Source organism: Salvelinus fontinalis, chromosome 29, assembly GCF_029448725.1.
Source record: "Salvelinus fontinalis isolate EN_2023a chromosome 29, ASM2944872v1, whole genome shotgun sequence".
Classification (NCBI taxonomy): Eukaryota; Metazoa; Chordata; class Actinopteri; order Salmoniformes; family Salmonidae; genus Salvelinus; species Salvelinus fontinalis.
The window spans coordinates 38,917,761-38,938,349 of record NC_074693.1 but is presented as its reverse complement, the minus strand read 5'-3'; the positions used below and the strand labels follow the sequence as shown (position 1 = coordinate 38,938,349).

The window sequence follows — 20,589 nt, the reverse complement described above, 5'->3', positions numbered from 1 at the left end:
ACCTGTGTCAAATACATTCAAATACTTGAGGTGCACTTGATTATGTTCACAATAAAACCAATGGAATATTAGAGAGCAGACTCCAACCTAAATCAAGCATACCTTAAATAATTTGAAGTATTTTAAAGTCGCTTCAAGATTTTCTTTGTCTAAATAGTTGTCTGATAGTATATCTGACAGTTGCTATATCTGAATTGCCAAGTGGTCTTAACCAATATAAAGCAATATAAACACCCTGTCGCCTTAATCCTTTTTAAACCAATTTTTTTTTATGGAAATCTTTATTTATTGAGATAATAATCATCCTTACTAAAAACAATCTAATCTAATTGCGTAAATCATGCCATGACAAACCATATACATTTTTGCATTTGCATACTTTAATATACTGGTATAAAAACAACAAAAGATTTCCATATGATTAGATTAGTTATGCAGTATCACCAGACATTGTATTTCACTGCAGTACGGCCATGCTGTAGTGTAGAATCTAGATGGAGAGATGTAGAGCTGTGGTCCATGTAGCAGGTGTCTGTCAGAGGGAAGTGGGTACTATTGGAAATCCCAGTAGCTATGTCTCACTGCAGCCCCCGGTGGAAGTGGACATCCTGTGGATATCAGGCATAGAGAGGATGTTTCCACAGATCAATATTACTCAGTGGATTTCCTACATCAACTCCCTGAGATCCTACCATCTGTGACATATAGTTCGAGCACATAAGTCCCTGCTGGGCTGGGTTCCAATACTATCCATTGCTCCCTTCCCTCTCTCCTTGTTGATTCCTCTTGTTCTGATGATCGTAAAGATCTGGGTAGGTCTTTTCATTGACGAGGTGTAGTTTCCGACAACAATGATTTGCAGATCTGCAAGGGTAAGTAAACAATGTCAGGGCCTGGGGTAAGGGAACATGTTTTTGGTTTGGAATTGAGCCATAAACATAGAACACCACTCAATGCCTGACAACCACAACTGCCAGAGGTTGGCCTCTGGGGGGGTGGGGGGGGGGGGGGGGGGGGGGCTCTAGACAGTGAAGTGAGTGGGTCTGGTATGTCTCAGTTCAAATAAGGGTTGTATTCGAATTGTTGGAATTTCTCTTAAAGTATGTTTTTATCATTTATTTGTTGAAAGTAATAACATTAAAGGCAAGCTCATGCATAGTCGATAATTAATTTTTTAAATCAATTTTACAATATTAGATTTTTGTCCTTCTAGGAAATGTATCCTAGATAAAATTCTAAATCAGCATGAAAGTATGCTCTGTATTAAGGTAGTTGTCAGAGAATCTTTGGGCGGCTGACAGTAGGGGTAGAGGTAATAGCCAATTATATAATGTTACAGTAGGTGACTTTGAGGAGCGAGTGACGCTGTTTGAAAAGAAAGCAGACAGACAGTGTAAAGTAAAGGTGTCTGAACATGACTCAGATGAGGGTGAGACTCAAGGATTGTCAGGTTAACATGAAGGGACATGAAGAGGAAGACATTGCTAGTTATAGTAGGAGGTGTGTTCGTTGGATAATATGGCTCTAAGATAGGTTTTTTAGGCTTCTTATGGAGGGACACAACAGTTTTTTGTTCATAATGCATTGCTAATGAGGCACTGTAAATGTGCTTATAATGCATTGAAACGGATATTCAAAGGAAGTGTGACCAGCTTTCTCACCTCAACCTCTATGCAAAATGTGTCTTCAAAAGTTTGTTTCGGGTTTAAAAACTCCTCACACCGTAAAGGCATAACTCCTCCCATCCACCAACAAAGTCAATGTAATGTTATCCTTTTTCTGCTCGTCTGAGCTGCTTAAATAATGTATGGATTACCATTTGTTTGGTCTTATCATGTACAGCAGACATTCCTATGACATGTTCAACAAGTCTTTCTGTCTCTGTTTCCCCCACAGTGAAATGGATCACAGGTCATACAGCAACTACAGTACATCACGCTGACATAAGAAATACACATCTATCCATTCAAGAATGTATTCAGAAGTAACCGTTGTTGTTTGAAGCCCTTGCTGTGACCTATATCAGTCACAGGAAGCAGAGTGACACCAGACGAGCAGGGTCCCTTTGTTTCAAGTGTCACAGGTCCCGTCTGGCCATGCACTCATATTTATGTTGATCTAAAAGGAAAAACGAAACCCAAATCAGCACCCTGAGACGCTTGATACATCAACTACTTCCCACAGTCTCAGGTCAGAATTAGATGTTAATCCATGTTTCTCAAACATCCCATTTCGAAGTTGTTCCAAAAATCAAATTTCAAAGTGGTTAAGGTTAAATTTAGGCACATTTTTTAAGTTAGGGTTAAGTTTAGGCATTAACTCCAAAATCTCACGCTTAGGCATTAACTTTGAAGTGTTAAGATAAAGGTTAAGGTTTGGGATGGGATGGGCTTAAAACAGCAATATCTCAAACAACTTTCTAAAGCTGGATTCAAACTTGCAACCTTTGGAATCAGAGAATCAGATGCTTACTCCCATTCACCATCCCCACCCACAACGCCCTAGCAAAACCAAAACCTTGTTGAAGGTAACAGCGCTCACTGTTGCCCCTAGTGGCCGGTTTCCACGTTCCTCTCCCGACGTCCTCAGACATGGATGGACTTCGAATACTGACTTCTATCACGGTGACCTGGCTGGTTACATATGGCCGGCCCAATGGCACCCAAAAGACACTTAGTGCACATTCCTAATAGGCAATTACCCATTACAATAGACTGGTTAGCTGACAACGTCACAAAAATGATGAGCGTGCTTTGATGTGCCCGGAAGACGTTCCTTGTTATGATTCCGAATAGTCAGATAGCTAGCAACAATGACAAGAAGCTGCCAGGTGGGGAATCATACGTGGCTCGTTTCAGCTTGTTGTATCTTGTAATTGATTCCATGTCTTGTTTTGACTGATGTCATGTCTATGCTAATATGGCTAAAATTCGCTAGCTAGCTAACCAACAACTGTAACAATGTATTTGAGAGCAAGCAAGTGCTCATTGTACAAACATATTTATGTTTTCAAGAAACATTTGGGGACTAAACATAGTTTACATGTTGTCAACAGTCTAAGCCAACCCCATCTGTTTAACCTCATAGTTGCACACGCGTCGGTTTTGTTGCTAAACAACCAACCCGTCCATATATTTGTGACAAGACTACTATAAAACCGAATACTCAATATAACAACACATGGCTGAAGAAAAGACTATTAGAGAACAGGGCTGTTTATTTAAGCAATCCAGCCACGGATCATATCATTTTTCTATTCCAGGCACATTAGGGCCGTGATACCGATCCTTTGAACACTTTCAAGGGTGAAGCCAACATGCTCAATGTGTAGCCATCGATTTGGAGCCAAAACATCAGAGATGTGGTGTTTTTTCTGTAGCCTTTAATATAACTTCACAGAGCAGGAAGTGTGTGAGTCATGAAATTTGCCCTGGTTATCTGCTTTCACACGCTCCGGCCAGCCGGCCAACGGCCCTCGGAGAAGGGACGCCTGTGGCGGGAGCAGCTAGAGCTGTTTCAGCTTCACACAAACTTGCACGCTCCCAGCCTTCAAAGCATGAGCCTGTGACTGACACGAGCAGACTTATATACACACGCAAGCACACTCATATACAAATGCACACACACAGGCGTGCACACACACACACCACAGACACACACGTACACATACACATGCAAGCTAACAGACAGGCATACTCACACACACATCTAGGCATACACAGGCACACGCACACAGGCGTGCACACACAGACAGACAGACAGACAGACAGACACCAAGTGACTTTAGAACTCCTTCATAGTAAGGTTCTCATTTGTAGGGGGGGGGGGGGGGGGGGGGGAATGTGTGGGGTCAGCTCATATGACCTTTTGCTGCAGCCCCTGTGTCAGGATTGGTCAGAAGCCTCCCACTGGCTCAAAGTGGTTTGGTCAACATTTTTGTGTGAGAGAGGAGAATAATTGGAATTGATCTGAATGAACAAGTTTGTCTGAGATTATTCATTGTCTATTCCCACTATCCAGACAATTCAAGAGGGCTTGCCATTCTCTTTGACATTTAACTGATTATGACAATAGCACCATGACTTGTATAATACAGTAGAGCCATCAAAAGCAAGGTACATGGCTGAATGGGAATTTGCATTTAGTGGAAACCTCTAATGTAGGCCTGCTCAATAGTTATCTGTTTATTGTTAGCCAATTTAACTTATGGGAATATTGTATTTTACCAAAAAGTAGGCCTACTAATGTTGAATAAGGTCGTCAATTACGCTATTGTAACATGCTAATAGCCTTGACTACAATGTAACAGTGTTGAAAGTGTTAATACATTGGTAGCTTTTTAAATACTGTAATTCAAATTGACACGTTGGTAAAAATCTAAGGAAGAATACAGGTATTTGATTTTGTCCATGTTGTTTCGATAGTAAGACTTAATTCACCACCGTTCCCTGTTCAAAAGAGAAGAAACGAATATTCGCCCGCCATAACTGGTTTGCACCCATAGGAAAACATGCATTTCTATTTTTAAAACATAGGTCTACATATTCTGTTGGTCATGAATTATTAATAATAATCCATTAATATCACAAAAACGATGGTTGATTTGTTTGGGAGGGTGGACAATTTCCTCCAATATCTCTGGGAAATCAGACACGTTTGAATACAAATTTAATTGAATATGAAATTGCTAAGCATGCATTTATTTAAACTTGTGCACCCGTGTATATGAAATGAAAAATTGCAAGGATATTTCGAGCATATTTGGACAGAACAGAAAGGCCTAAAGAAGTTGACATGAATAACAAAGTCGGTGGAAAATAGCTTTCAGAAGATCAGAGTTGCATGTAATTGGTGTGTGTAATTGGACAATAAATAGACACCATATTGGCAAAATGTCTCACATGTTTGGCACACCATGACATGAATATTGAGAGCTTGTTAATTATTTAGATTAGAGTTAACGAGACAGGCACGGGTGTGTGCTCTCACTTGCTTCATTTGAATTCCCAGTGGTGGAACAGAGGTGATTGGCTCACTGCATTTTCTGTAACATCCGTATCATAAGGTACCCAACATGAGTTGGCTATTTTAGATAAACGAATTGAATCAGCATGCCCATTATGTTCCGTGATATGTAGGCTAAAATCACAATGGCAATACAATAGGAGAACCACAAGTAAACGAAAACATTTGCAAAGGTGTAACGCATCTGCAAAAAGGTTAAGAAAATGTTGCTTATTCTCTGAAGTTTGTTCGAAGTTATTATATTGGTGTTGTTTGAACGATAGCCTGATAAACTTTGAGGTGGTGTTATAATAGCATCATAGGCCCAGCACAGTGGAAGATGGTAGATGAGCTCTTGAAATAACAAGAACTTCATGAAACAAGTCGAGATTATTTTTGAATGATTGTCTACAACGATTTAATAAAATGAATCTCAATCAAGACGGCAATCAAACGGAATAGTTTTTAATATTACTTAGGATGCTAGCTTCGCAAGAGGCAAAATTGAGCTGCATAAAAAAGAAATGTGGTCAATTGATTTCCTTCCAAAAATAAATGGAATCTTAAAAATGTTGCGTAATTTTCACTTAAAAAATGTGGAATCTTTCGGTCACTGAAATAAATAAATAATAGCAAAGCACTTGTTTTCCATTACCAAAATATAGGCATGTTGACCCTGTCCGAATTTCGTTTTTTAGAAACATCTAAATATATTTCTTACCGGGTAGTCCATGCTTTATAGAAGGAGAGGTCCGAAGTCTTGGGCGGTTTCTTTGCGAGTGAGATGTCTCCCCCTGAAGACTTGTCTCTTCAGGCCCTCAGCGCCCAAATGTTGATTGGGTTGTGTATTGAGACGTAGACTGCGTATTCGCCAAGCTGCCAAGACTTATCCTTGTTAGCCTATTATTGCTTCACGTTACCTACTCAATCAAGCTCGAGATGATCTGAAATAGAAAATGTATGGCCTCCAGGTCTCTAGAAACACATTAGGTGGGCTGTTTTTATGGAAAAGTGTGTTTGGTGTGGCGCTCCAGCTGGTGGATTCTGCTATTAGGGCAACATTTTTACCAGGCCTGTTAAGAGCAACAAGAGGTCCAATAAAGCATGTCATTTTAGATAATTTATTTTCGCCAATATTTTTTTCTGACTAGAATAACGTTCATAGCATGGGCCCATGAAAATACTGATTGGCTGTGGCTGCAGCACAAATAGGATTCCATAATAACATGAATCACCTTTCCTTCCAAATTAGGTCCATTGTTTTTACTTTCATCGCATGGGCATGATGAATAACAAGTTATAAACGTAACAATAGCTCACCTGGAAATATGAAATAATCCCACAAGCCAAAATAAAACTACCCTGCACATTCCATTTGATTTAGAACGGAAGGCTATTTCCCTCGACATCTGCTGAAAGTTTGAAGGGGGATTTGTATCCTTAGTCAATGTGGCCAACAGTGGTGACTTTTCCATTTTTCATCTGCCACCTAAAATGAGCTTGAGCTCTGTCCTGAAGTCCTGAAATCACACGTCTCCTCCGTCCCCTAGATATATTCCTCTCTTTGTTTGTTTGTTCAAACATGTGAATGATATTTTCTCGGTACGGTGGAGTGGTTCGGATTTTCTATAAACGCGCTGGTGCATTTGATGACGGACCACAGCACATCATAAACCGGACGGTCTAGACAAATCTACAATGGCGGATCAAACGTGTCAGTCAACACAATGTATAAAAGAAGGTTGGCTATCTGTAAAAATAGTAGTCGGCTCGGCCACATAAAAAACAAATGTATGCACTTTTCAGCAAGGTATAACATTGTTATTGTCGTAGTCATAGTTGTCCAGTTGTTATTGGTATAATGATGATTATTGTTATCTAATTGGAAAGACAGGTTGTTGTCCATCTGCCCGACAGATAAGCTATAGCAAAAGTGCACATATTAACCATATGAACGCCTACGCCTAGAACATGACGTCATAGGCCTAGCTCTCAATGCTCAACTGGCTACAGAATAGTTTTGCAATAGTTTATCGTTGTGTTTATGAGAGATTCGTAGAACATTGCACTGGTCAAAATACAATAGCCTAACCCTGTATTGGTATTATTGATTTTGGTAATGTATTATGTACAATTATTGATATAGACGAATACGTTATGTAGGCCTATAATCACATGATGGATCAAGAAACCCATCTTAAACATCCAGTGCTAGGCTATATTTAGCATCTCTTTTCAAGAGTCGTGCCCTCATGATTAATATACGTCAGAAGTTAATGAGCTCGTGCCTTTGTTGTTCGTTCCAATTCCTGTTTGTTGATTCCAGTGTTATTTCAAGCATCAGTGATCACTCGGGGGCCTTGGCTAAGAGGCAGACATGTAATTCAGCAGTTAATCTGACGGGGCATCTTGACTCATATGTGTATTGGAGAGGGCCATTGTTTTCGCAATAGATTAGTCGGGTTAGTAGGCTCGTATAATCGAACCCCAACAGACACATAGACTCGACAAAACTCACACGAATACTTGGATCGGCACAAAAATCGTCAACAAAAGTTTTGAACAATGTATTTACTTCCATTAAATAAAACACATTAGTTTATTTTTTTGATGTTGAAAAAAACGAAACAAAATTCCATACCAAATAGTGTACACAGAGCAAAACCAATGTCATTTTGCAGGAACCTTTGATGCGTCTTTTAATACCCAGGATTGCTACTCTAAATCGATATTCACACAGACATTTATTAATAAATTTATATGTTAGAAACACACAACTGGTGCGTTTAGTATGTACATTCCCTTGTTTGCAAGCAAAACATTATTCCTTTAGGGTTTTCCACATGCTTTGTTAAATTGAACCTTGAGAAGAGAGCAAGAGCATTCGCCTCAATAAACTGGAAATGATATTTAGATATATATATACAACCTTTCAGTCAATTAACGTCCAAAATTCGAAACTTTCAAATAAACACGCTTCGAAAATAAAGTAGGTCTATCCTAAATTCTGCACTCGCGGGTGAAGAACAAAATACTCATTAGCAAAAAATGCCTAATAACTTCCGTTTAAGTTTAAAGCTCCATCGCAGGGTTTAGCTCATTTCAGTGGTTTAGTCTTCTAGTGCCCTTTTGAAAAAGAAAAAAGGTAGTCTATGGTTCCTGTGACTGGGGTTTATGTATTCTCAGGTATTAGACTGGTCTATCCACGGCGTACTGGCAAGCGCTCAGATTTGAGGCCGGATTCTGAACACTGGTGTATCCAAAACTCGAGTGCTGCTTGGCTTTCAGTCTCAGGCTAGCCAGACTGGAGTTGCAAGTGTCCCTGTACACATAAGGGGGGGTCGGCGGGGCGTACGGGCAGGTTGGCGTGGGAACTCCCGAATTAAGAGAGGGGTTGCTGAGGTTGTTCAAGTTATTGAGGCTGTTAAGGCTTGAACCGGGCACGCCAGTGACCGCGGACGGCACCATGCTAGAGGTCATGCTCATTGAAGAAATGGAGTTCGGCGGGGAGAACATCGTCTGCGATGACAAAGGGTTGACATTCATGGAATTGAAAAAAGGGAAGCTTTTGGTAGACAGGGAGGCCGACGTTAGCCCTTTGGCGGCCCAGTTGTTATACGTGTAGCTGGGGTACATATCATCGTAGGGCTGCATAAGTCCATTGAACTGAGGACCGAAGCCGTTCTTGCATAGCTCAGCTTGTTGATTCCTTTCTCTTTTCCTCCATTTTGCTCGCCGGTTCTTGAACCAAACCTACAACAAACAAAAAGAGGAGTTCAGAATTTGATAATTATGTAGGCCTTTAGGCTATTAACGCAACATGTCGGCCACATGTATATTATATTTTATAGCCAACGTAAGTACGACTTGTTGGCTATTCGGTGCAATTCAGAATAATTGATGGGTAGCCTAATTGGTCAGCAATTAACCAAATGTCGTATTTTTTTTTCTTCATATGTTTGGCCTTTAGATGCGTCTTAATAAATCAAAATCAGACATAGAACTGTAAATCAATTCAATTAATTTCTCACTAATGACAAATCTTGACCTTATCAGTTTGCAAAAATACACCCACAGCCAAAAGTGTTAACACAGTATATGCTTTAAATATATAGAGTTGTTCTCAAACGTTTAGTTAATTGACGTTATCAAAACAACTATTGTCAAGTAATTTATTTCAAAGCGCAACGCTCCTTGTGATACAATCCTGTGTTGGATTGCAACAGGACGCAATTGAGTCCCTTTCTCTCATGCAAAGAAATCTGGGTCGATTCCAATATAATCCCAACAACACATCCAGCGTTCCTAACTGTCATTGGACCATCTTAATGTGGTTTCTGAAGATGTGTAAGCCTATTCCTCCATAGGCAAAGACAAACACGTTAGTGACCTTATTTATACATCACGAGAGTGACAAACACAAAATACAAGTTTTTGCACCTCTTTCACATGAACGTAGTAACACGATTGGTATCTGTCTGGGGCTAATGTCAATAGTCCTAACCGTTAACAGTTTAGCCTGTAGTTATTATTTGTTTTCTACAACAACTAATAAACAACCTTATTTATCTTGTTATCGGCAATGTTAGATATCTAACAATACTGTGATATTATTCGTAAATATAGTAAATGTGTGAAATTGTCATATTTCAACCATTTCCATTGTATCCACTTAATTTATATTGACAGTAAATCGTACTATTTTACAGTAAAACATATTTGTGTAAAGTGGATGGCCTGTCATTTTAGTCTTTCTAAATAACAATAAATTATAGGCGTAGCCATCTAATGTTTGGTGTTTTGTGACTTGTTAATTGAGTCATATAATTGTAAAGAATAACCAGTCTGAGTATTTGCTTTTAGGCAACCTATTATGTCCTAAGAAAACATGTTCTGGCCGCGCGCAATGAACGTTATGCTTGTGTAATAATTCACGTCCTTGCCCCCACTCAATGTGAGTGGCGCAAATCACCCGAACTTATGCACATAAATAGTGTTTGTTTATTCCCAAGGGCCTTACCCTGACGCGGGCCTCTGTGAGGTTGGTCCACACGGCTATCTCCTCTCTTGTAGACATGTCCGGATAGCGATTCCTCTGGAACGTGGCTTCCAGTTCCTGAAGCTGCTGGCTTGTGAAGTGAGTCCTCTGTCGTCTCTGTCGCTTCTTTTTAGAAGGGTCATCTGAAGAGTCGTCATTTTTGCTCTGGCCCTTTGAGTCTTTCTCTGTGGAGAGAGTAAACAAATGCATCATTCATTGTGATCGGGTCAGTCACAGGCGTGAAGTATCTTCCGTTGATATGAACCTCGTAAACCCTGAACCCATTTGAAATCCTTTGAATCAAAAATCAAATCAAACTTTATTTGTCACATGCGCCGAATACTACAAGTGTAGACCTTACCGTGAAAGGTTTACTTACAAGCCCTTAACCAACAGTTACTCTCATGCTAATACTACTAATAATGTTACGATTTCTTATTTTGGAGTGTTGATGCAGATACATGACAAGAAGGTAATATAAAACGTGACTCCAAAACAATGTCAGTATGACATTGATTGTTTTGTTTTATTTGCACAATGTGCCAATGGTAATACTGTACAAATGGTCATTTAAAACGTTGATCTGTTTTGTCTTTCATCGAATAAAGGCTTACATTTCACATTTTAAAAGTATTACACGTATAAAGGTGTGCGTAAAGACGTTAAACATGATCACAACAAAAATAGAACTTCACCAGAGTCAAAGGTTATGTAAGTAATGAGAGCGTCAAGTTCGATGACACTTATAACACAAATAAACCAATTACTGGCACAATCACAATCCGAATATCTGCATAGTCAAACAAAGTGACCCTCTGTCAGTCTGATATGTCCAATGACTATTTGCATTCGTAAAATAATATCTTCCTCGGTCTCAAACTGCCTTTGTTGAGAGGGGCTGTAGGGAGCCATCTTTTGTTTCTTATCAACAGAAAAACGGCCATCCCCTCCTCTCAAAGTCATGTGCTGACAGTATGCACAACGGGATGATTCTTACCTACGGACTCTGGACTGGAGGTGTCCGATACTGTGTGTACCTCTAACCGGTGTTTGGAGTCCACAGACCGCTGCAACGGCTGCAGACTAGAGGCCATTGCTAGTGCCTTGTGGTGCGTGGAAGAGAGTTTAGTCCCGGTTTGGTGGTGGTGGTGGTGGTGGTGGTGATGGTCTAAATTCAATGGATCCTTCATAGAGTTCATATGGATAGGAAAGCGCTCGACTCACTGTCAGAGGCAGATTAAGTTCTCTCAGTGCAAGCAAAAAAAGAGAGACGTCCGACGGATAGCAGAACGTGGGAATCAATGGTGTCAAGATTTATAGCAACGCTTCTCCCTCGCAAATTAAAGTAAACCAAAAAAAAAAACACCTTTGTTTAAACTGCTTAAAATCTATTTAGAGGAAACCCAGCATATTTCGCGTCGCAGAAAAAAAAACACAGCGTTTTGATTGAAGTAGGGGCAAATAGATAAATCGGGCTGATACTGCTTGCTGCGCGGAGAATCAGAGTGACAAGGACAGGTAGGTGATATTAGATCCAGAGGCATACACACACTACGCCGCTCGCTCTTCATTTCAGCTGTTCGCTGCGCCCTGGCTGTCCCACTGCTCTCTCCTATGCCTTTGACGTCACCGAGAGCACTCCCATTTTCTGACAGACCGTCAATGTAGACGTGAAGGTTTGCCCAGCCAACCCGCGCACGGGGAAATAAAATATGTCTGCCAATGTGTTCATGCGGGGTACATTGCTTATTTTTCTTCCAAATAAAACCACGTAAAGAGAGACGGGACGCATAGTGTAGTGTACCGACGATGCACCGAATGCCCATTTTGCAGACCCCCAAGATAAAAACACATACAGTCTTCTTTCTTTCAATGAGAAGTCTATAGTACACCGTTATAAAACACCAGTATTGAAACGCACGTCACTCACGTCGTGTGCATTCTACTCTCAGACATTTACATAAGGATTTGAATGGAAAACGTACCCAACTAGGGAAATTGAATCTAACATTCAAGTCATACCAACAAGGGCTCATGATGCATTTATTTGGTCAAAATTGGCTAGCCTATTTATTGTGTTCTTGCTAATCTTATGTTCTCCCCATTGCAAAAATCATGCAATAGAGATCACCTGATGAACTGACCTTCCATAAACAGTCGTCTCCGAGCAATGCGCAAAAGAGCAACGCTATATTTATATGATGGGGAACCCAGGACGCGCTGACCCCAGTGCCGATAGTTCACAGAACGGATGTTGGCATTTTTCAAGTTGTTGGCCATTTCGAGCATAACAGATAAATGATGACCAGCCAAATCAATCATATCAGATGTCAAGTGACACAATCTAGTCACACATTTAACTTTATTAGTCACCAAACAATTGGGCAAAAATGCAAGGGCCTTGGTTTAGTAGGGCAGTGTTTCCAAAAGTCGGTCCTGGGGACCCCAAGGGGTGCACGTTATGTTTTTTTGCCCTTAAACTACACAGCTGATTGAAATAATCAACTCATCATTAAGCTTTGGTTGTTTGAATCAGCGGTGTAGTGCTAGGGCAAACAAAACTGCACCGATTCGGGTCCCCAGGACCGAGTTTGGGAAACACTGGTTTAGGTCATTCGATTTGCTCGAAATTACTCATTTTATCTCGGTGCTTAGCAGGGTATCCTGTGCGCTTAGACCTTTCAGCTGTTCTCAGGAAGTCGACTTGTAGTGCTTTTTAATCTAATAAGATTCTCATTTGCCTAACAATTTGGAATAAGGACTTTTAATGACTTCGAGCTGATTTCCCATTGCAGATAAATGGCCGTATGCATGGGGGTTATTCTCTATGCAGACTTTTGACAGTAGTTGACATGGGACTAGTATTCTTCCCCTTAGGCATGTGCGTTAATACTGTAAATGCAAACAGCATTCAAATGTCCATGGAATAGAAATGAAATGAATATGTAACATGATAGAAAATGATTTGATTGTCAGTCTCCACATATCATATAATAGATGACATGTATTATAGTCCGTTGAATGTATTGTTAATAGCAATACTAATAATACAAATAACTTTCTTCATAACTACACAAATGCTTTCTAATTGTTTCATGCATACTTTGTATTTAATCTGGATGTAAACCGCAGAATATTTAGACATCACGCATCTTTTCTTCACAATCTCCTGGATATCAGGATATGGGCGCTGCTAATACATTATTGGGCTAATCCCGTGAAAGCCCTTGATATACACCTCATTTGCACTCTTGTGGGAGAGCCGCGCGCGGACCATGGAGCGAGGGAGAGAGAGCTGTCAAAACCACGGGTATGGTTATGCCTCCATCCTCCCTATAGAGTTATAAAAATAACCTCGCGCTGTGTGTTTAGCCACCCCACTGTACACAGCTGGACAATAATATATGCGGTCCTTGAATGAAGATGTGAATGTAGCCTGCATGTCTTCCTTTACATCATTTATTTATTCAGTTTAGGTGAATATTCTCACGCCTGTCTTTTCGTGGGCCCTATATCAGGTGGATTTTATTTGTTTAAATCCCCCTCATATGATTCGGTCAGAGGTTGGGTCTATCACAGGTCATTTGGTGCAATGCAATTCGTTTGGGTCTTATACGTTGTGATCTACAAGTGGTAAGCCCATTTTATTTGAATATGACGTAGTCTCGGGCCTTATTAAGCAATAACCTGCATTCTGCGTTTTAGCAAGGATTTTGTGAACAACTTAACTGTAAAAATTCCCATTGGGCACAGAAGTCAACATCTATTCCGCGTTGGTTCAACGTAATTTCATTGAAATTTCATTGAAATTACGTAGAAACAACGTTTATTCAACCAGGTTTTAATGATAGTACTACCACCACTACTACTACTATTCTACTACTACTACTACTTCTACTACTACTATTACTACTACTACTACTACTAATAATAATAATAATAATAATAATAACAATATACTACTATAAAAATAAAAACATTTAAATTGATTTGAAGTCTACATTTTTCTGTAGTCTCTGCAAGCCAAGAAATTTTGATTGCTCAATTATTTTGCTGAAAGTAATACTAGATTTGCAGTGGATTATCGGTTTCCTCTTCATTTTTACCTTCAGAATGCTTTATCTCTCTTCTGTGGATTATCGCGCGCGATACGCCATAGAGGGCCATTAATTAGCAATTCAGTCAATATAAGGGAGACGACAAGGCTTTTTTACATAGGATTAAGGGGACATCAAATTCCTCCATTAGTATATTCCTCCTCACGAATAAGCTTTCATTATACATTTAGTTTTCCCTGGAGTCAATCTGACAAGACCTGAATATATTAAAGCCGTTGTAAAACAGTTGAAAAGGCATCGCCAATAATCAGGTGGCTCGAGTGTCTCTTCACACTCTTCACTCTTCACGCTCGTCTTTGCATTACCTCATATAATTATGTGTTTCTATTTATCTTATTATTGTTAATCAATGAGAGATCACAACGCCGTCCTTGCTCAAGTTGCTGCTATGGAGAAAAGTAGGCCCACGGGCTGATGCCCGCTTTGCCACTTGATTGGATCCAATATATCATGAATGAAAATAAAATGAGCTAAATTAAGAGTTGAGTTGCCAAACTGGTAATTCGTGTAGCACTTCAACAAGATTCGTTTGATGTTATTCCCTAATTACACAATAAATGAAATCCACTCCAACCTTACAGACTTGGCCCAGACGAAATACACTGCATTTTTTGTTATGTGCAATGTAGCCTATGTGAATGTTTTTCTGTGAATATTTCTGTGTATGGATTGAAATGCTTCATCATATTTTGACATGACTGATATGAGCCACAACTTGATGCAAGATGCATTGATATCCACACGAGGCAACTACAAATTACATGATGATACTTTTTAATGGTCGTCCCTTAGAAAAGAAGAGTGCCTTAAATTAGAGGAAATATAATTAAACAGCCTTTTATTCATAGGCCAAAGGTGGGATATTGGACTACTTGGTAGGCCCTACTTCAAATGAAGAGGACAACATGACAACAACAAAAAAGTAGTCCATATATATATTGTCGCGTGTTATCTGTAACCCCTGGCAGTTTAACGAAAGCTGGGTGTATGAAGATAGAATATATGCTTAGGTCTTTCCCTACTCTCTTTCCCAGTGGCGCACTACTGCACATCAATACCCAGCCACCAGGTGGCAATCTAAGACCGTATAAAAGCACTTTTCCTCAAAAGAACTGGGCTGATACACCTATATAGGCCTAGACGAGCGTTTCCCAAACTCGGTCCTTGAGATTAGTTGATTATTTGAATCCGCTGTGTAGTGCTAGTGCAAAAAACAGAACGTGCTGCATTTGGGGTCCCGGGGACCGAGTTTGGGAAAAGCTGGCCTAGACAGATCTATAATATTTTAGGAACGAAAATGCATCTTATTTTCTGATATGCAAAGGAACCAAAACATGAAATGGTGCTGCTATAGTCCCAGCATCTGTTTTCTGCAGTGGGCGAAATTGGAAGAATTTCCCATTCAAGTGTTGTGACACAGTAGTTACACATATATGCTCACCTATTTGTACACAAGTTGACGCAAGCTTGCGGCAGTGGGAGTCCATTATCGCAATTAGGGGAACCGCTTCTGGAAAAGAAAAGGGACTGGATTTAGTATGACAATGCTGAAACGGTTGCATCGAATACACACAACCCTGTGTGCTCAAAATCACGACATTTTTCTTCATGTACAGTCAAGACATTGCAGTATAGGGTCAAAACACAATTGTCACACCTGTATGTTTCAATTGTCACACAATTGTCAGACCTGTATCATTCTTGATAAGGCCTATAAGCACTCCGCTATTTTCCTCAAGCTTTGCCAAATGTCGAACATTTGAATAGGCCTACTGATCATTGGTTTTGAACCCTGTAACACTCTTTAAATGCCGTTTCTACAGAAAAGCAATGCAACGGTTCACAGGGTGCTCTGTGACGGGGTTCGTGTAAATTGTTCCGGCGGCATGCAGCAGTTTGGGGCACTGGAAGTTGAGTGATTCCGCAGTAAAATCACGGGATTAGTGTCTGATTGAGATGTCTGTCGGTGGGATATTAAAAAATTCATTATCGCAGCTCTATACTAACTCGATATGAAGTAACACAGATGGGATTTTATTAGGCCAGGCTTCCGACTGTTTGCTTATGATAATTTAAGATGGGAAATTTGCATGCAATCATGCTGTTAACCGTTTTCCTCATTCATTCGCTTTCACTTTGGACCCGCCAGCGCCACACAGAACTCCTACTCGCCTCACCTGCTATATAGTCTACATCTGTGATTTTATTCAAAGGGGTTATACATTGGAGGTTAAGTTTTACATGGTGTGTACCTGGAGAACCCTGGTTTGAGTGGAGCAGGTTCTTCTGTATTTCCAAGTAAAAATGAAAGATGGGGTGTCAGGTTGTAAGGTTACTGTAAATCCCTCATGTCATCTAATCAGCGGCAGTAATGAGCTTTCATTCAATATTTCAGGGGGCTCCCCCTCGCTCTGATCCATTACATTGGGTTTGGAAATGGCATTGACAGGGAATAGCAATTTCCAAGAAGTCTCACATAGAAATATGCGGCAGGTGGCCTAGCAGGTAAGAACCTTTGGCCAGTAACCGAAAGGTCTAGGTGAAAAAGTCGATGTGCCCTTGAGCAAGGCACTTAACCTAAGCTAATTGCTCCTGTAAGTTGCTCTGGATAAGAGTGTCCACTAAGTGACACAAATTTGAGAAATGTACATTTCGAAAAAAATATATAAGATTCGCTTGAATTTGGAATTTCCTGTTCATTTTTTTTGCCTGAATAAAATGACATTGCCCTAAAAAGTAGCAATAGCCTTGTAGCTCATAGACCTGTATGTGAGACATTTTAGAATTTATTGATAATATTCATTCGATAAATTTTACTTCCAAATAAATTACAAAGTAATAACCGAGTAATAATTCAAATAGCCTAATAATACACGATTAGGAGGTCTATTTACCTGGTTGTCGAAGTTGATATTCTACTAATTCCAAATGAACTTGCATGCATAGTTAGTGCACATTTGAGCTCCACGATTACAAATAATTTAAATGACTATGTAAGTCTCTCGTTAGGACAACCACTTTACTACTACTAGGCCCACTGCTCCAGCCTCTATGAGGCCTACTACTACGACCATAGACTAACACTACCACCATCAAGGAAAACATAATAATAATAATAATAATAATAATAATAAATAGGTCCATTTAAAGTGGTGTATTGTGATACCATGAGTGTCTAATTATTTTAATGCTATTATTACATTTAGTCTATATTCGTTGTTAGCATAGTTGTGAGCCTAAATTATTTAGGTATGTCATTATTAACGTGCCTTTTACTGGTGTAAAATGTACACGCAATAGAAAAAAAGGAAGGAAAAAAATCATTTTTAGGACTATTAGCCTACTGTAATAAACATGGAAAGATAATATAAATAGCCCATAATATTTTGATTTAAATCTGATCCAGTTTGAGATTTAGAGTTCAATCATAGCAATATCCGCAACGCAATTGATATATAATCAGTCCAGAAGACCACAACAAATTGTTGAATGATAGTCAACAATAATCTTTATTAATAGATTCTTTATTTCTTAAGGTTGCACCATTCCCTTCAACACTACGAATTCAACAGCCTGTCTGTATTATGAAAATTAATAACCATATATTTCTGCATTAATTTGAGGCGCGAGACCATGAAGTCCAATCCATTCCATGTTCCATTCAGTGCTAACGTTACATCATTATCATCAAGCGGATTTACAAGGTGAAACCTGCCACGAACTCACTTATCATGTCCCTTTATCTTACTGCGGTGCTGATGAAATTCACATCAGACTTTCACAGATTACGCCAAAAAGGCTAACCCGAGGTGGAACGAATTCCTTCACTTGCATTAACTCTCCGCAAAGAGTGGCCTTCGCACTTACCGTAGTCGAAGACACCAGCGCTTTACGCCCTTTCTTGTTTTATTCTTGTCTGGTTAAGAGGTAAATTCCACACCGATGGTTCTGCTTATCACCCTTCAGATAAGAACCTGAGACATCGAACTTCCAGGTCCAAAATATTAAAGTTGCTGTCCGCCTCCCGAAGGAAAAAGTCTCAGCGCTACATAGATATCTTATCTTTCCCGCTTATCTGATCAAAACGCGATGCCACGTATGATTGTGTATTATATAAGCGCATACAACCATCTAGCTACAGTGCTTTTAGAAATTGCGAAGCAGGCGCTGTCATTTCAATAGGCCATTCTCTCCTTGGATCGTCTTCAGCCTCAACAACTTTTTTCTCCAGACAGACACCCTAAGAGTGGCGCATTTTTTCTCTCTCTCGAGCTTTGACAGAGCGCGTGGGTGTGTGTCTGCGTGAGTGTGTGTGCCTCGGTGGGTGTGTTTGTCTGCGTCTACGTGCATGTGTAGTTAAAGACAGTGTCAACTTAGAAACGCTCAATTTACAACAACAACGAAATAAAAACTCGAATAAACTCATTGTAATAGAATTGAGTAAAACGTCATAGCCTACCATTTAAATGTTCTTGTTTTTAGGCCTACATTAATTAAGATACTAGAATATGGAATGAATTCACAGTCTATATATGCTTGCATAAGCAAATAGATCTATATATTTTTTACTCTACAATCTCCATTCAAAATAATAACTATTTCTATCTGTCGGTAAGATTAGTGCATTTGAAGCCTGTGTTTATTTTGTGCACTATGTTATTTCAAAGTGAATCTTTTCTTTGCAGCCTACATAGGCTACAGGACATTTGCTGGAAGAGAGCCTAATACATGTTGAAATTTACCAGAAACCACTCTCAAACGCTATATATTCATGAATTGATTAGATTTACTAACCAGCATCACAACAATAAATTATAAAAGTAGAATTTAGTTGACAGGTGCAAATAAGAGGATTGTGAATGTTCATTTCATGATAAAAAAAAAGAACTGCCATTTGAAACAGATTTACAGCGTCAGTGTTCACATTACATTGTGATGTCTTCAATGTCAATTTAAAACATTGACAAACTATTTGGCAGCTCAAAGTGAAGACGTTTTGCGTTACAATTTCTGATGTAAACTCTTGGAGTAACGGGAGTAATATTAGGCCTACGTTTGAATTGACACTTTTTTGGGGGGGATATACTTATTTTGGATTCTTTGGAGAAGCGAGCAGCTGGCTGGGATGCAAATGCTCTTTATAGATCCGTAAGATCCAGACTGATTTTCTATTCGCATCTTAAGTGAGCCAAGCGGACCGGACGTAGGCTACATTTCATGTGCCTAATCCTTCTTTTACATTTTTGGTCATACTCCCATTAAACAAGTAATTAATGCACACAGCCACATGGGAATTTCGCTGCAACGAGGCATTAAAGCAAAACATGCCCACGACAACGGCCTTATATCTATGCTTTTCCCACATTGTCCCTTTAATTTAGTAATGCGCGCAGAATACCATTACCCATAACATTTGAAACACTTTCCTAAAATGTAGGCCTATAGGCCTTGTGGGTAAAGTATGCATTCGACGTGCATGTCTAATGGTATATTGTAAAGATATGATTCTACCGATGCTATCTATAATTTGCGTGTTCTAAGTGTCTGAGAATTGTGATAACAACGCAATCGGCAATTGGAGGAGGTTTATATGATCTATGGACACAGGAAATCAATTAGCCTTATTTATGAGAGTTGCATCCCTGATTTCGTCTGCGTCCAGTCATAGGCCCAAAAACATGTCTATAGATAAATTACGAGCACATTCGTAGGCTAGTATGTACTAAGCCTGCAATGCATAATTGATAAGCAGATACATTTTCTGGTCTGTGACGCCCTATGTTAATATCAGGTCACTCAATTATCTGAAGATGACCTATACACACCGATTACATTTGATCTCCGTGTACAACGAACGCGCATGATTTCAAATCCCCCAACGCTGTTATCAAATATCAACCTGGCATGCATCCCTTTGGTACAGCCAGCCCAACCCCGCCTGTCATATCAGAAGGGGAAAAACGGTGGCGTCTTGAGAGGCGCGTTGTTCTACTAACCACGCTTACCTTCATCTGGAGAATAAAGACGAGAGCCTGCCTTCTCTTTCTCACGAAGAAAGGTGCATAGGAATGCCTGGGGTTCAGTAAAAAGGCTGCTGCTAGTGCTATGAAATCTTTTGCCTCGGGGGCAAACCGGCGGCTTCTTTTCATTTCAAGCACTTATCGATTCGCTGTTGTCGTCTTTGGCGACGCAGAAGGACACTTGAAAGAATTTCTAATGGGGCTGTGATGGTGAGAAGGGAGGTGACCTGACCAAGCGCGCTCTTCTGATTCTTAACGAGGACATCAACCACTTTGCACACATTCAGCTGCCGACAGCAATACTAGGCCTATTGGTCATTTCAAGGTTTTACTTGTGCACAGGCCGACTCTATGAAACTTGTAGACATGCTCTCCATTTCATGTAGCCTATATGTATGCATTTTATATT

General features: G+C 39.8%; 1 protein-coding gene and 1 long non-coding RNA gene across 4 annotated transcripts; both read right to left on the bottom strand.

Moving 5' to 3' along the window:
- Positions 1–358: 358 nt before the first annotated feature.
- Positions 359–6,074, bottom strand: LOC129827961 (uncharacterized). Its single transcript, XR_008755231.1, has 2 exons — positions 5,726–6,074; positions 359–864 (listed from the first exon to the last, which is right to left on the bottom strand). It is a non-coding gene; the product is annotated as an uncharacterized LOC129827961 (long non-coding RNA).
- A 37-nt stretch (positions 6,075–6,111) lies between these two features.
- Positions 6,112–20,324, bottom strand: LOC129827959 (pituitary homeobox 2). Of its 3 annotated transcripts, none has more exons than XM_055889274.1 (4): positions 20,166–20,324; positions 15,602–15,670; positions 10,025–10,227; positions 6,112–8,757 (listed from the first exon to the last, which is right to left on the bottom strand). In XM_055889274.1, exons 2-4 carry the CDS (start codon positions 15,645–15,647, stop codon positions 8,194–8,196), a joined length of 813 nt encoding a protein of 270 aa, XP_055745249.1. In that variant the 5' UTR covers positions 15,648–15,670; positions 20,166–20,324; the 3' UTR covers positions 6,112–8,193. The 3 variants fall into 3 exon arrangements, with proteins under 3 accessions (XP_055745249.1, XP_055745248.1, XP_055745247.1); XM_055889273.1 differs by lacking the exon at positions 20,166–20,324 and adding an exon at positions 18,028–18,467; XM_055889272.1 differs by lacking the exons at positions 15,602–15,670; positions 20,166–20,324 and adding an exon at positions 11,040–11,639.
- Between the last annotated feature and the right edge of the window lie 265 nt (positions 20,325–20,589).

What these genes read in the sequence shown, in the direction of transcription:
- LOC129827959 (XM_055889272.1), bottom strand. Translation starts at nt 11,241, where the DNA reads ATGAACTCTATGAAGGATCCATTGAATTTAGACCATCACCACCACCAC. An exon ending in CTCCAGTCCAGAGTCCGTAG is followed by an intron (nt 10,228 to 11,039) that starts GTAAGAATCATC and finishes CTCTCTCCACAG; the next exon opens with AGAAAGACTCAAAGGGCCAG. An exon ending in TCACAGAGGCCCGCGTCAGG is followed by an intron (nt 8,758 to 10,024) that starts GTAAGGCCCTTG and finishes TGTTTGTTGTAG; the next exon opens with GTTTGGTTCAAGAACCGGCG.